The sequence below is a fragment of the Cicer arietinum genome, chromosome 7 (assembly GCF_000331145.2).
Source record: "Cicer arietinum cultivar CDC Frontier isolate Library 1 chromosome 7, Cicar.CDCFrontier_v2.0, whole genome shotgun sequence".
Taxonomy (NCBI): Eukaryota; Viridiplantae; Streptophyta; class Magnoliopsida; order Fabales; family Fabaceae; genus Cicer; species Cicer arietinum.
The window spans coordinates 52,671,754-52,686,789 of record NC_021166.2 but is presented as its reverse complement, the minus strand read 5'-3'; the positions used below and the strand labels follow the sequence as shown (position 1 = coordinate 52,686,789).

General features: G+C 30.0%; 1 protein-coding gene across 2 annotated transcripts; it reads left to right on the top strand.

Annotated features, from left to right (window-relative positions):
• The first annotated feature begins 1,736 nt into the window (after window positions 1-1,736).
• LOC101509679 (acyl-CoA hydrolase 2) lies at window positions 1,737-12,134 on the top strand. Of its 2 annotated transcripts, XM_004510735.4 has the most exons (17): window positions 1,737-1,903; window positions 2,098-2,190; window positions 2,905-2,972; window positions 4,569-4,650; window positions 5,086-5,132; window positions 5,260-5,385; window positions 6,070-6,147; window positions 6,251-6,338; window positions 6,766-6,878; window positions 7,797-7,859; window positions 7,950-8,005; window positions 9,648-9,752; window positions 9,931-9,987; window positions 10,427-10,528; window positions 10,670-10,718; window positions 11,621-11,689; window positions 11,775-12,134. In XM_004510735.4, exons 1-17 carry the CDS (start codon window positions 1,885-1,887, stop codon window positions 11,844-11,846), a joined length of 1,287 nt encoding a protein of 428 aa, XP_004510792.1. In that variant the 5' UTR covers window positions 1,737-1,884; the 3' UTR covers window positions 11,847-12,134. The 2 variants fall into 2 exon arrangements, with proteins under 2 accessions (XP_004510792.1, XP_073226852.1); XM_073370751.1 differs by lacking the exons at window positions 1,737-1,903; window positions 2,098-2,190 and adding an exon at window positions 3,449-3,772 and having other exon boundaries at window positions 2,928-2,972.
• Window positions 12,135-15,036: the final 2,902 nt, after the last annotated feature.

Below are 15,036 nucleotides of genomic sequence, written 5' to 3'. Positions count from 1 at the left end.
ATCGGACAAAATGGTAAAAGTTTATATTATTTTAATCATAAAATTATATAATAAAAGATTAAACAAAAATAACATTTGTAAAATATATTTTTTGTATTTCTACATTTTAAAATTATTTAAACTCTTTTTTTATATTTACATTTTAAACATTGAAAAGTAGTTCTCATATGAAAAAAACACCACAACAAATAGAATAAACAATCGATTATAATAATTTAGAGACCAATATACAAATATTAATAGTTTAATTAAATTAATGGTTTATTCTAAGAAGTATTATTCATATATATGTATTTCATTAATTCTTCAACAATTCAACTTTTATATAATTGAATATTTTATTCTTCACAAGATTTAAAATTTATTATAGAAAAACCATTTAAATTATGGTAGTTGTCCCATTGAAGATAAAATATGCATTTTAGTTTCCATTATATTTGTTAAATATCTTTAATTTTGTAAGGGCAACAATTACTCTATATGTTCATTTTTAAGTGCCATTTTTAAAAAAATATTTCTTTTTCTTGTTAATTATGTTTTCAAAGTTTTAAAAAATAGTATTATTTTTTCTTCAATATAATTAAAACTTTACGGTTTTGTCAAAGTTTTCTATAATTATTTATTGTAGATAAAGAAATAAGTGAAAATAGATATAAATAGTTAAAGATATTTTAATAAAGACATATAATTTTAAACTTAAATATGCAATAAAGATATTATAAAAGAAATACAAATGGCTTAAATATGCAATTACTTTATACAAGAAAGTTGATTTTTGTCCTTATAAAAGGCAACATTTTCCTTTTAATCCATGATGTCTTCTTTCCTTAGATTTTTTAACAATTAAGTAATTAATAACTTTAAACTTAAATATTTTATTAGTTTCTAAAAAATGTAAAAAAAATTGATTTTAGTCTCTCTAAAAAAAGTTGTCCATGCTAAATAAAAATAAAAATAAAAATTAGACCTCGCATAATAAATAAATAAAATTTTTAGTCATTACAAAATACAAAGAAATTTGCAACAACACATTTTATGGTTCTTGACTTCTTGACCTAATCCAAATGCAGCAAAGAAAATATTCATATTTAACTTATTTGCATTATGTTTTTATGTTAAATTATTTTGAATATTGTAAAGGAAAGAAAATAAAGAAAATGACAGAGTCAATGTAACTACAATTGTAAGAATTAAGATTTATGTTGATCTAGGAAGTGATGCAAAAAGTCAACTTATAATTAAATATGAGATTCAACCATAGAAACAAGACTTTTCTTTCTTATTATTGTCCTATTTATGTTTTGTAATGACATTTTAATGCAACATTGATTTGTAATGATTCAACATTTTGTAAAATTTCTATGCTATATATGGTGCAACATTTTAGTGTTACTATTTAGTTTGATTAAGTGCAAAAATATAGTCGTATTTATATTTTTGGTTTGTAATGGAAGTTATTTATGCAAAACATATAACTCCATTGATATGTTTGGTCTCACTATTAATTTATTTAATTGGAGAATAAAAAAGATACAATATTAATTTCATGAATAAAGCTATTTAGATAGGTAATTTTAGATCAACATTTAATTATCCTTCTTATATGAAGTAAAGAAAAAAGAAAAGAAAACTAAATGGAAGAAGTACTAATTTTGAGTGGGCACAAAAATATGCATTAGTGAATGGTATTAATAATTAATTAATTAATTTAGTGATCGTAGTTGACTGGCTGACACCGATCTGCAATAGTAAGATCTGTCCCTGCACCGCACTACACTAGATCACACACCTTCATCTGCCATACATATAAATACAGTACCAAAATTTGCGTGCGAGAATGCAGAAACAAATCACGCGTGCGATTAAGCTGATGCAACTCTGAAAATGCACAACAAGGAAGAAGGTGAGCAATATTCTGTTACAAAATTCCTCCGTTCATTTAAACGTTCCTTCGAATTGCGCTTTCATTTTCCTTCTGTTTTTTCGGTTCGTTATTTTAGTTTGTTGCGTTTGAATTTGTGTAATTATTATCTATTAATTTTATTTGTTTATGAATTTATTTTGTTTAATTATGTTTCATTTGTGCGATGTTCGCAGTGTTCAAATTTCTCGGATGCGTTCCGTTACTACAGAGACTTCCTAGTTCGTCTGTAAGGAAGATATCAGAAGTTGTGGTTGTTAAACACTATGGTATTTATTTATTCGGTTTATCAAATTGAAATCATGTTTTTATATTGCAGTTGGATTGTGATTATGAAAATATTGTATAAAGTGAATTCTTAGGATTGATTTGTTTTCTGCTTTAGATTGGAAGAGTTGATTTTTAAAAGATTGCTGTGTAAATTAGTTTTACATTAATATCTTATGAGAGCTTTGCTTTTTCCCATGTCGCAATACTAGTAATAATTTAAGAAAATGAAAATAAATGAATTAACTGCATGTGCCAGAGTTGTGTTGGCCTCAACACCAGCACATGGGGGACACTGAACGTGTCTTCAATTTGGATTGTTGGTGCTACGTAGTTCATATTTTTATTGGATGACTGATCATGTATATCCTTTAAGTCCTTAAAAATATGGATTTGTTGGTGGGAATGATATAAAGTGAACTTAAGAGATTTGATTCTCATGAATATGAATTTGTTGAACACCAATATCCGTTTTGCATTCATGCAAGCACTTTGTGTTTGTGAAGACCTATAATGTACAATTGTATCTGTGACATTGGAATTCATGAAATGAGTTATCTGTTAATATGCACTGAAAATTGTTCTTAAACTATTAAGACATTATTTCGATACGGAGTATCTTTATCCCTTGGTAATTATTATAGTATTTAACATTTAGAATTGTAATAATTGATTGGAGGATTTCAATTTGTCAATCAATGGATTTTTTTTTGCAGAGCGAGGGGAGTATGTTGTCCGTGAGGGTGAACCAGGAGAGGGCACTTACTTCATATGGGATGGAGAGGTATGTTAATATTTTCATATCATAAACCTTAGAGAAACAAAAACAAAAATCAAGTTTCACTGAATTGCTATGGGATTAGTGTAGGACAACTTTTATATGACCCTAAGCTAGTCTAGAGAGTAGAGAGTAGTATAATGACATAAAATTGGAGAGAATGTTTGTTGCCATCCTTATTTATTCATTGCACTCATTTCCAGCTAGCTTTTGCCTTATTTTCTTAACTTGTATCATAAAAGAGTTGAGCTGGATTAGCTATTTTTTTGGTGACCCTGAATTTGCTATTCATTGTAGCCCTTATACCAATTATGTCTTTGTCAACACACTTTGACACTTAGTTTAGTGTTTGCTTCGGTAGTAACAGTACAGAGTAGTGTGTGTACCTGGGAGAGTGTATCTCCTCTTTATATACTAGTAGTCTTCAAATGTGGTGAGTGACAGCTAAGCCACTGTAGGCCGGGCTCCTTCACTATCTGCAGGACACAGTGGAGCTTCGGATGGTTGGCTATAAATATTATGAATTTTGGAATGTTGATGGCTTGAATGGCTTCTGAACGAGGAGTGACGTGTGTTCTAGATGGTTCTGGAAGCTGGGGACATGCATTTCTAAGCAAATATTCCAGAATGTTGTGAGACGTGTTCGTGTGAAGCTCTCCTTTAATCCGACCAAGGATTTTAGACAGCCTTGAACAATTGAGTGTGGCGTCGGTTGGGCCACCCCTTACAAGCTAGGCTGGAACATATTCAAATCTCTGAAAGATATTCATTAGACTTTCCTGTCTCTTCCTTCTCTCTGTCTAATGGTATTACATCTATCTGTTCTAATTATAAATTAGGTAGAACAGAAACTAAAAGAGTATAATAGAAAATGAAAGAAAATTTTGGGAGAGAATTTGAGAGAATTCTCAGAAACTGTTTATGATATTTATGTATCAGAATTAGAATGAGATACAACATTCTTATTTATAGGGGACCGGTTAGCTTGAATTTGATAAACTGAACTAAATGACATAACTATCAGTTAGTTCTAACTTCTAACTAACTAAACAGAATTCAGCTAACTGTATAACTAAGAAGCTGCTAGAGCATATACATGATATACAGTTACATATCCCGTTAACCTCAAGGTGGTTGTCTAGTGCCAACATATCAAACACCTTGAGTTTGTCTCAAAGAGTAACAAACTGAAAAAATGAGAGGGGCATGGTTAGAATGCCAGCATTTAAATTAATTATTGTAACTGTTGATCGGAAATTTGGATAGATACCGTCATAGCGATAGACCACTAATTTGGATCAACTTTTAACTAAAGTATTAGAGAAAATAATAAAAGAAAAGCTAGTTGGAAAAGAGATGCAGCAGATTAACTTGGTATGAGTTTTCATGTGTAAAGGTTCACTTTCGAATCTTGATAACTAGTGCCCTTTGGAAACCAAATCCCAATTACTTTAAGAAAGTACCAAAAGCTTTTTTTTTTGGGTTTTCAAGGTATTAAATACTTCTTGTTTTCATTTCATGTGTTCTATTTTAATTCTATAACAAATATCCCAAGGACACTTGTCAACTCTCTCTCTCATGTAGCATTTCATTTGCTTGTAGGCTAAGGTTGTTGGATCTGTTGATGCCAATGATGAAAATCGTCCAGAGTTCCAATTGAATAAATACGACTACTTTGGTTATGGTAGTAAACTACTTCTTATGCTTCATATTGCACTTTATTGTTTAAGATTAAGTATTTTTCTTTTATTACTCAGGCCATAAGCTAGTCAGATAATTTGTGCTGTCATGATTTGATTATTCTAAATTTTCTTCTTCTGCACTGTTAAGTTTGGTAAATTTGACTAGTTTTGGTTGTTGATTTGTCATAATTTCTCCAATGCTTCATTCTCTGTTCTAATATTTCTTGCTATCACAAATAAGTAGGACTTTGCCACCATAATTCTATGTTTTCTTTCTTTGAACCTTTTTGCTGGTTAAACTGGTCATTCATTTTCAAAGTTCTTGTACATAAAGCTGTTTTCTTTTCTCAATTTATGTTTTGTCATTACAGATATACAAGAGATTTTTTTATATTGCTTTGTCAAGTAATATATCTGAGAATAATGTGAACTTGCAGGTTTGTCAAATACAGTTCACCACACAGATGTTGTTGCTTTGTCTAAGGTTCCCTTTTAGTTTCTTTTCCTGCTGCTTTTCTATTTCAAAATCTAGTATAAAAGAAATTTAGATACTCTCAAGTGAAGTGAATTATTTACTGCTATGTGGTGACTTTTGTTGTTTGCTGTATCAGCTAACATGCTTAGTGCTGCCCCATGAGCACTTGGCACTGCTATGGCCAAAGTATATACAGAGCGCAGAAAAATGTCCTGAGCCATGCACACGTGTGGAGAATATATTGCAATTGGAACCATTAGAGGTCTCCTATTTTATGTTAATTTGATTTTTGATTTCTTTTTGTTGAAGTGTGCGAGAATATTTTGATGATATCTCATGATATCTTTATTATATCTTAGAATAGTTTAGAATATCTTTGATGATCTGTCATGAATAGGTTTCATATTTTTTGTTTATTTCATTATTTGTTTCCTTATTTTTAATGAGGATTAAGAGTTTTCTATTGAAATAGAGGTTAGTACTAAGTTTTTTTTATGATACCCATATTTCTGCAAAGTGTTTGTGAATTAAGGCTTTTATGAACTGATTATTTGTGCTAGAAAAACAATGTTGTATTCTTCTACTTGAGAAACTGTATCCACCTTCAACATTATTCTCATTTTGACATACTTAGATCCTTATGCGCTTGCACATGACTCTTTGAAAAGACATGTTCACATGCATATGATGAAAGGTAAAGAAAAAAGAGGGAAGGAAAGGAAAGATGATACAGATATTTAAATATCATTGAATATGAATAAATTTATGCTTGTCACTTGAAAAGGGTAAATAGAACTAATCTGATGTGTTTTTCCTGGTTTATCTTAAAGAGCAATTAGCAGTAGCACCATAGTATATCAGCACATCATTGTTTCTCTTTGATAGAAAATAGTAAAATGTTTAGCCTGGATTTCACCTTATAGCTTTTTGTTATTCTCTTTGGAAGGTAGATACCTTCCAAGGAGTCACTCTTCCAGATGCTCCAAGATTTGGAAAGGTGTTTGGTGGACAGCTGGTTGGACAGGTAATGATAAAACTGCATTATCTTCTTCATATTATACCATGCTGCTCATGTCAGTCGCAGCTCCCATACAAAGACTACTTACAAGATAATATATAATATGCAGGCACTAGCTGCAGCATCAAAATCTGTCGACTGTCTTAAGTTACTGCATAGTGTGCATGCCTATTTTCTTCGTATAGGAGACATAAACAGTAAGCATGTTTAATCTCTTAACTTTGATGACAATGCTGTGATGTGGATATTTATTTTTACTTATTTTCTTAAGATGAGATGTGTATGCTATTATTCATGCGTAAACTAAGAAACATGAAACTATGTTGCAGTTGCATATAGTTAGAATAAATCATGAAGAGTGGGCTCTAGGGCTCTGTCGAAGATTTTTTTTTTAAGTTGTTTTCTTTTTGACTTTGTCTTGAGGGTAGACCCTAAGGTTTCTATCATGTAAGATAATTAACTTTGATGCAATATACTCTTTATGATCTGAAAATCTATGTAGGCATCCTACTATCGTCTTTCTTAAACCACATTATTTCTACTGCTATTTCATTTGTTTGTTTTCTTTGACAAGAATAATAAACAGATTAGACATTAGACATCCTAAAAGCACTTATTTTCCAGTGCCTATTATATATAAAGTTCATCGTCTCCGTGATGGAAGGAGCTTTGCTATGCGGAAAGTGGATGCAATGCAAAAGGGAAATGTCATATTCACTTTGCTGGCTTCATTTCATGTAATATATTCTTCTTGACTTAAAAGAATCTAAGTTTTTGCATAATAGTTTAGTTTATTTCGCTGTGAACCGACCCATGTTTCTCATATACACAAACACACACTTCTTCTCTTAGAGGCATATATTATGAAACTGTGTTTAAACCACCGGGACTCTGTTATATAGGCTTTGAGCGAATTAATATACAATCACAATATTAATTACAAGATAACTACAATATCATGTCTATGTTAATGAACTATTATTCCTATAATCAGAATATATTATTTACATATATGTCAACAATAATAGGCTTACTCGAGCAGTTGTTGACAAACTGACATGTTACATGCTTCTTTGTCTCTTTGTTTTTGGTCTGGCCAAAACATGAAATAACCGCTACTTGGTCACTTTTGGTTTTTTCGGGTATTGAACATGGTCAAGACCATCTGGAAGTGCAGATGAGGAATGGAAATATGATTTATAATTATAAGGATATTTATATTGATTGACTATTTTGCTCTATAGTTCAAAAAACTGTGTGAAATAACTGCAGAATGGACTTAAGGCTGACAGAATCACTTCCTCATAAAGATACCATGATAGAAATCCGAAACCCAGTACTTAACATAATATAACATTCAGAACTGGTTTGAATGCTAATTAAGAAATTTTGAAATGTTTGAAGATAAATAAGGGGAAAAATTAGTTCAATTGCATTAAAATTGGTAGATTTTATTATCTATGATAAGTTTCTGTTTATCTATCTTTATATTTTTTTCATGACTACAAACTCTAATTTGGCTGATGCAACTACGTGTTTGGCTGTCGTCAGTGCAACTACACATGTTCTTTTAACACATGAGTGTTGGCTCTAGTCAAGGAATTATATGTTCTAAATTGTAGAGCACGTTTATCATTGTTGTTTCTTTAATCCAGAGTGAAGAATCGGGATTTGACCACCAGGAAGTAGCCATGCCATCTGTCCCTGCACCAGAAATGGCAAGATACAAACAAACTTATAGTCATTATAAATTTTTGTTGTTGTGGATGTCAGATTATTGATATATATTTTTGATTTGTTACTTATAGCTTCTGCCGATAGAAGAGCTACGGGAGAGTCGTCTAACTGACCCTCGCTTGCCAATGTAAGATTTGTTGTTGCAATATTGCTATTTCACTATATATTTTCATCTTTGTTGTATGTAGTTGTGTTTGCTTGTGATTAAACAGTCGGGGAATCTCTACTTTTATATCAAATTGTTTCTTTCTGGACAATACAGAGGCTGCACATAAAATTATAGTGTTTTGTCTATTAAGAATTTGGGTTACATGAAAGGGGAAACCCATATCCTTTTCATTAATCCATCTTTGCTTGAACTAATTAGATTTGAACCTGGGACCTTCAAGTCATATTGACTGGTGCTTAATCATCACGGTGTCTCCTTGGGGACAGAAAAAAAACTTTAATCTGGGGAGAGTTAGTTTTCCAAGCATTATGTGTCTAAGAATTTTTCTAGCTCCCTTATTTGCCAACAAACAACTATACATAATTTTATACGAAAGTTTCGATATATGATGACTAAAATAGCAATTGATAATGGAATGGAAGGCAAAGACTGCCCAAGTAAATAATATTCTAACAGCTTTAGCTAGAGTTGTTGGACTACTTCTACTCACTCTATTTTCCTTCTGTAAATCAACTAAACGTACTGCAACTCCACACCGTTTACCACTTATTTTTCAGATTGCCAATACTGTCAGCATGTATGTGCCAGGGTCTAGTTAATGGATTTGTAACTCCTATCATTGATTTTGTGAAATGTTCAAACTTGAAATTTTCTAAGTTTTTGGTTGGTTGAATCTCAAGCTTCCATCTGCTAAGCTAGAGCCTTGTTTTTTTGTTTATGAGCTTGGCCGTTTTTTGTTTTCCTAAATTTTAGCTTCATAAACAATTTTATTGACAAGGGCCTTTAAGGATAATGAATTCAAGTGTGTAAGAACATTGTTTGGTTATGGATTTGTGGGTTATGGAAAATTGCTCTGGTAATCTAACATTTTCTGTAGGATGTTAATTGAAATGCCAAGTGCTAGTAAGTAATAATTAAATTGAAGTATGTACTCATTCCAGGATTCTTGCATCATTAAGATTAGGATCTGTGCACTTTTGATGAATAGATTTCCTCTAAATCTGAAAAGAATTTTCTATTATTAATAATAGTGTAGACTGCAAAAATGTTTTCTGTTTCAAGTCTCAATTAATAAAAATATAGAAAACATCTCTCTGGATATTGCTAGAAATTTTTCTATGTAAGTATTGGTGTGAAAAACAAAATTGGCTTTAGTATGATGAAAGAATAAGCTAGATAAAATGGTATTAAATTGGGATTTCTGTATGAATTAATATATTAAAAACTTAAATTGATGGAAACTCCTTTTCGAAAAAAAGTTGATGGAGACTCGAAACACCTTTCTTGTAAAACTTGGTTTTGAACTGTTTGATTAGGAAAAAAATACATGGGCATTTTCTGTATCAGTGTTTAAAAAACTACGACTCCAAGAGTCTAGGTTTCTATGAGTGACCTGCTATTGTTGTTCACAGGAGATTTAAATACTCTCATAAGACTGCATGATATTTTTCTGTACTGTAATAATGACAAAACTCGTTGCTTCAGAATTTACCGGAACAAAGTGGCTACAACTGAGTTCGTTCACAGGAGATTTAAATACTCTCATAAGACTGCATGATATTTTTCTGTACTGTAATAATGACAAAATTCGTTGCTTCAGAATTTACCGGAACAAAGTGGCTACAACTGAGTTCATCCCCTGGCCCATAGAGATACGGTTTTGTGAACCTACTATTGCAACAAATCATACTAAATCTCCTCCCAGGTTAGCCTGATCTCTGTTGCAACTTTTGCGTACTTTTACCCTGAGCATGAATGCAATGTTTTAGCGAGAAAAAAATTTGGAAAGGAATACAATGATACTTCAATAAACTTCATTTTCAATCAAATTTCAGCTGTTTTGAACTTGGAATCATCTGAACTTTGTTAACATACTTATGCAGTTTGAGATACTGGTTTCGAGCAAAGGGAAAACTTTCAGATGACCAGGCTCTGCATAGGTACATCTTTCTGGGCTAAAATACGTCTTTTGCCTCTAACTAGTACTTTATTAAAGATAACTTTTACTGATATGCCATAATCAATGCTTGTATAGCTTGGAACCCTGTGACTGAATGCATACAATTCTGGAGATATTTAATAGTTTTGAATTATGTCGTAATCTGTTCCTCGTTGATGAAAAGTTTTTCTCCATAGAAGGGACTACTTGGGAGAGTTTGTAGAAATTAGAGATTGCTGAAAAGTGAAAACATCATCCGGTTGTACTAAATGCATTTATTTTGAAACTGCATATTTAGATAAGAAATAGATTGCCTTTTAGTAACAATGGGATATTCACTTTGGGATACTTAAACATTGTGAAAATTAAAATTTCCAACTGTTGAAGAAGAGCCTTCTGAATTCTCACATATTATTAGTATCTTGTACGCTATTTTGCAGGTGTGTGGTGGCATATACTTCAGATCTATTATTTCTTCAAGTAAGTTTGAATCCCCATCGCGAGAAAGGTTTCAGGGCACGTGGTGTTAGTCTGGACCATGCGTAAGTATTAGAGTCCTACCAGTTGCATGATACAATTTATTTGATATTATAAATCATAATATGCAAGAATGCGAAACAAGTTGTCAAGGCTTGAATTTGCTTTCTAGCTGTTGATTTAATCCTTTTTAATTTTCATTACAGCATGTGGTTTCACCGACCCTTGAAAGCTGATGAATGGATTCTATTTTTGGTGAGTTTCATTGTTTCTCATCTATTGAACAACATCAATAACCAAGTCTTTTTGTACTAAGTGGGGTCGACGTCATGGAGACATAATGTCTTCATGTATTAAATCCAAAGATAAATCGTTTGTATCTAAGCATATTGATTTTCTTAGTCTCCATCTAACGTTAACTATTAGACTTTCCTTCCATTTGGTTAACAGTATTTGTTGTTGCTTTTACGGGTCCTCTTCACAGACCCCCTAAATTGCCTAAGATGAGATTTTGCTAGCTTCTCTACAATCAGAGCTACCCTAAATCCCTAATATCTCTCTAATGATTGTATTTTTAACCCTGTCTTGTTTTGTGTATTCACTCTCCATAATATTCTCATCTCATATCTGCAACATTCATTTGTCTTTCTTGTTGGCCATTTACCACCCAACATATAATCACATACAACATTAAGGTCTCCAAGTTGTATTGTAAAATTTACCTTTGAACTTGATTGGCACCTTACTATCATAGCAAATCACACCTACACCTAAAGTATCCCTCCATTTCATCTACTTTGCTTAGATCCTATGGTTGAAATCTCACGTTATATCCTTCTAGTTTTTTTTAATGGAACCAAGGTACTTAAAACATGATATTTGTTTTATTATATGTTTTTTAATTTTCACCTTTAAGTTAGGATTCGTTAACATTTCATATTTTTTTGTTTTATTTCTACATATATTTATTTTTATGACTCTGTCAGATTATACAAATTAAACTCTTTCTATAATTTCATATAAACCTTATCAATTTATGGTCTAGGAACCAATTAAATTGATAATTGTTGAACAGAAAGTAATCTTTCACCAATGAGTTATTGTCTTATTTTTCCTTCATTTCTGTTATATTGATTGAAATTCAATTCACTCAACAGGTCTTCACTCCTACGGCCTATGAAGCACGAGGCTTTGTCGTAGGTCAAATGTTCAATCAGAAGGGAAAGGTAAAGGATTCTTAAATTACATCAATTCACCTTGGTAACTTCCTTGTTTAGTTGTCTTACAGTGTGTAATCTGTTGAACTTGCAGCTTCTTGTGACAGTGGTTCAAGAAGGTCTAACCAGGAAAGTTATTCCCGAAACTTCAGCCAGCAAAATGTAGCAGACCCATGGCCTATATTTTAATATGTTAGTTTGATTAGAATATATTTATTCAAACAAAGTACCAGAGAAATTTATTAGATCGCAAATAATTTTATTTACTTCATAGTGTCGTGACTGGAGGATAAATCTGCCCCTTTTAACACATTACCCGTAGCCTCGTATTCTTTGGGCATTTTTTGGTTCATTTTTGTAATCAAGAAGGCGCACAAGTAATAAAGCAAAACAGATCCTCAACGTGATATGATTTTTTAAAAGTTTTAAATGATCGCAATAATTTTAAAAGTTATTTGTTTGTCATTATGCTTTTATACTTAGAGCAATAATTTTAGAAGTTCAATTTACATTTTGCTGCTATGTCTCAACTCACTGTAAAGAGTAGTAAATATTTGTAACATTATGCAATGTGTGCTTGTAACTAAGAGTGTGTTTGTTTAGGATTATTTGGGGATAAAATCACTTTAAGTAAAAAAATCATTTTTAATGTTTTTGTTTTTGTTAGCTTTTTTTTTTTTATGCTGTAAATGAAAACCAATTTGATTATCTTTTGAATAAAAACCATTTATAACAGAAGAGAAGGAGATATAAAATTACTTAAAAAAACACATATGATTGAAAATTACTTAAAAAAAATCATTTATTATATTTTAACTCAGAAGTACACATGTGACACTTTTTTAGTGAAACTAGAGACGATTATTATTATTATTATTATTATTATTATTATTATTATTATTATTATTATTATTATTATTATTATTATTATTATTATTATTATTATTATTATTATTATTATTATTATTATTATTATTATTATTTGACAGAAATCATGGTATATTGACCTATGAAATGTTTCGTTTTTTTTTCTTCTGTTTGTGGTTACCTTTTTTTAATTTTTAGCAATTTCTGATCACTGTCTCTAATTTTTTAAAATCACAAAATAACTGTTTACTCTCTTAAAGATCTTTAAATTATTTTATATAAAACCAGTTTGATTTTAATCTACCACAAGAAACCTAAATAATTCTATTTATTTATCTCTCAATTCTCAATATGCTTTTCAGATTATTTTCTGACCAGTAGTGGCTTCCTTATAACAATTGTCATCTATGATTAGGGATGAAAATATGTTAAGCCGTTCGTCAGGGGCCTATGGCCTGACCTACTTATGGCCATGACTTATTTAATAAAAAGGCTAGACTCAGACCATTTTTAAAGCCTATTTATTTAAATAGGTCAAACTCAGACTTATAAAAAAACCTATTATGCCTGACAGGCCGGCCTATATAGATTTTATTATTTATTAATATTATTTATTATTATTATTATTATTATTATTATATTAATAATATTATTTTCAATTTTAAATTCTATCAATTAAACAATTACTCAGTAATCATTCCATATTCAGTAGTTGTTCCATATTCGGTAGCATTCCATATTTGGTAGTCATTTCATATTTGGTAGTTGTTCAATTAGTCAATCACTCAGTAGTCTTCCATATTTGTTTTAGAGGTAATAATGAGTGTGTTTGTTTTAAAAAAAAAATCTATTATTTGACACAAATTTATTTTTTAGAGTTTAAAAGATGTTTGTTTTATATTTTTTTTAAAAATATTTTAAATAGACTTTTAAATAGGTTTCCAGGCCAAGTCAGGCCGAAAAAAAAGCATATGATAGACTGTAGGACAGACTTAGGCCAAAAAAAATAAATCGTAGGTCAGACTCAGGCCTTTCAAAGTCTGGTCTGACCTATTCTCATCCCTATCTATGACGTAGTAATCAAGAACCTAACAAAACCCAATATTGAGAGGCTAAAGTTTTGTAAATTATGGCTTAGTCACTAAAAATTTTAGTTTTGTAAATTATGGTCCAAGGGAGAGGCACTAAATCCCTTGCTTTAGGCCTCGCCAAAAAATATTTTTTTACCTTAATTTCTATATAGAAAGACTCAATAATATATTATAAAAAGTACTAAAAGGCCTAAAAAAAGTTTTAATTTTCAATTTTTGTCATAATCATTATTTATTTGAATCGATATTTTTCTTGTAAAATATCACAATGAAACTTTCGTTTTAACTTTTGCTATCGATAAAATCTTATATAAATTAAATAAAACATATTTTTGTTTAAAATGATTTAATAATCTTTTTAATATAACTTATTGGCTAACGAAGATGGTGGGGATGAGAGAAATATTAATTATAAATTGAGAAATTACAAAACAAAAAAGTAAGCACATTGTCCGAATGAGAAATATTAGTTATAAATTAAAAAATTCATAAGACAAGTGGTGAACATATTGTTAATATAAGTTATTGAATTGATAGTATACACACTGTTTTCTTCATCAACTAAAGATGAAATTTTTTACATGAATTCTTGACGTTGCTGTAAAACAGTTGAAATGTCTAATTTTATTTTATTGAAAAATATAAAAACAAAAATAGATTTGAAAATGCTATTAATTCTACTAAATTTTTTTTCTATAGTTATTAAATAAAATATTAATAATTTATTTATTAATTTTTGAAAAAGTCAGGTCTAATAATCTTGCTTTAAGCCTCATAATGTGTTTGATCGACCATGGTGACATCTCCAAACTCATTGTTGTACTCACCTCTGACTACCCTTTCCAGTATTAATGGAGATTTCCATTTATATATTTTCAAATGACTTATTTTTACATATTTTTCAGGTTTGAGAAGATCGATAATTATTTTCCTTTTCTTTCCATTTCTATTTCAGTTTCTTTGTCAACTTTTTCTTTCCATTTCTAACGAAGCACAAAAATCTCAATTTGCAATGACAAAAATCTCAATCAAACAAACATATCAAAAATCTCAATCATACAAACATATCAATCGTAATTACAACTAACTTTATTACTATCCATCCATCGAGTGAATGAGTTGAACGAAGAAAAAATATTTGTATAATTGTATTCGGCTAAATTAAGCAAAATTAAATATTTTGTCAAAAAAAGTAAAATATAATTTTAATAATTTATCTTTTATTTTAATAATTTATACTTTTTATTCATTTTGATCCTTAATTTTTTTTATTTATTCTCTTATTTTATCTTTTACGTAATATTCGTTTTAATCTTTAATAAAAAGACACCATAATTTTTACAAAAGATAAAAAATTAAAATAATTATTAAATAAAAAATAAAAAACAAAAATAAAAT

What these genes read in the sequence shown, in the direction of transcription:
- LOC101509679 (XM_004510735.4), top strand. An exon ending in ACTGACCCTCGCTTGCCAAT is followed by an intron (nt 8,006 to 9,647) that starts GTAAGATTTGTT and finishes TCGTTGCTTCAG; the next exon opens with AATTTACCGGAACAAAGTGG. An exon ending in TGTTCAATCAGAAGGGAAAG is followed by an intron (nt 11,690 to 11,774) that starts GTAAAGGATTCT and finishes TTGAACTTGCAG; the next exon opens with CTTCTTGTGACAGTGGTTCA.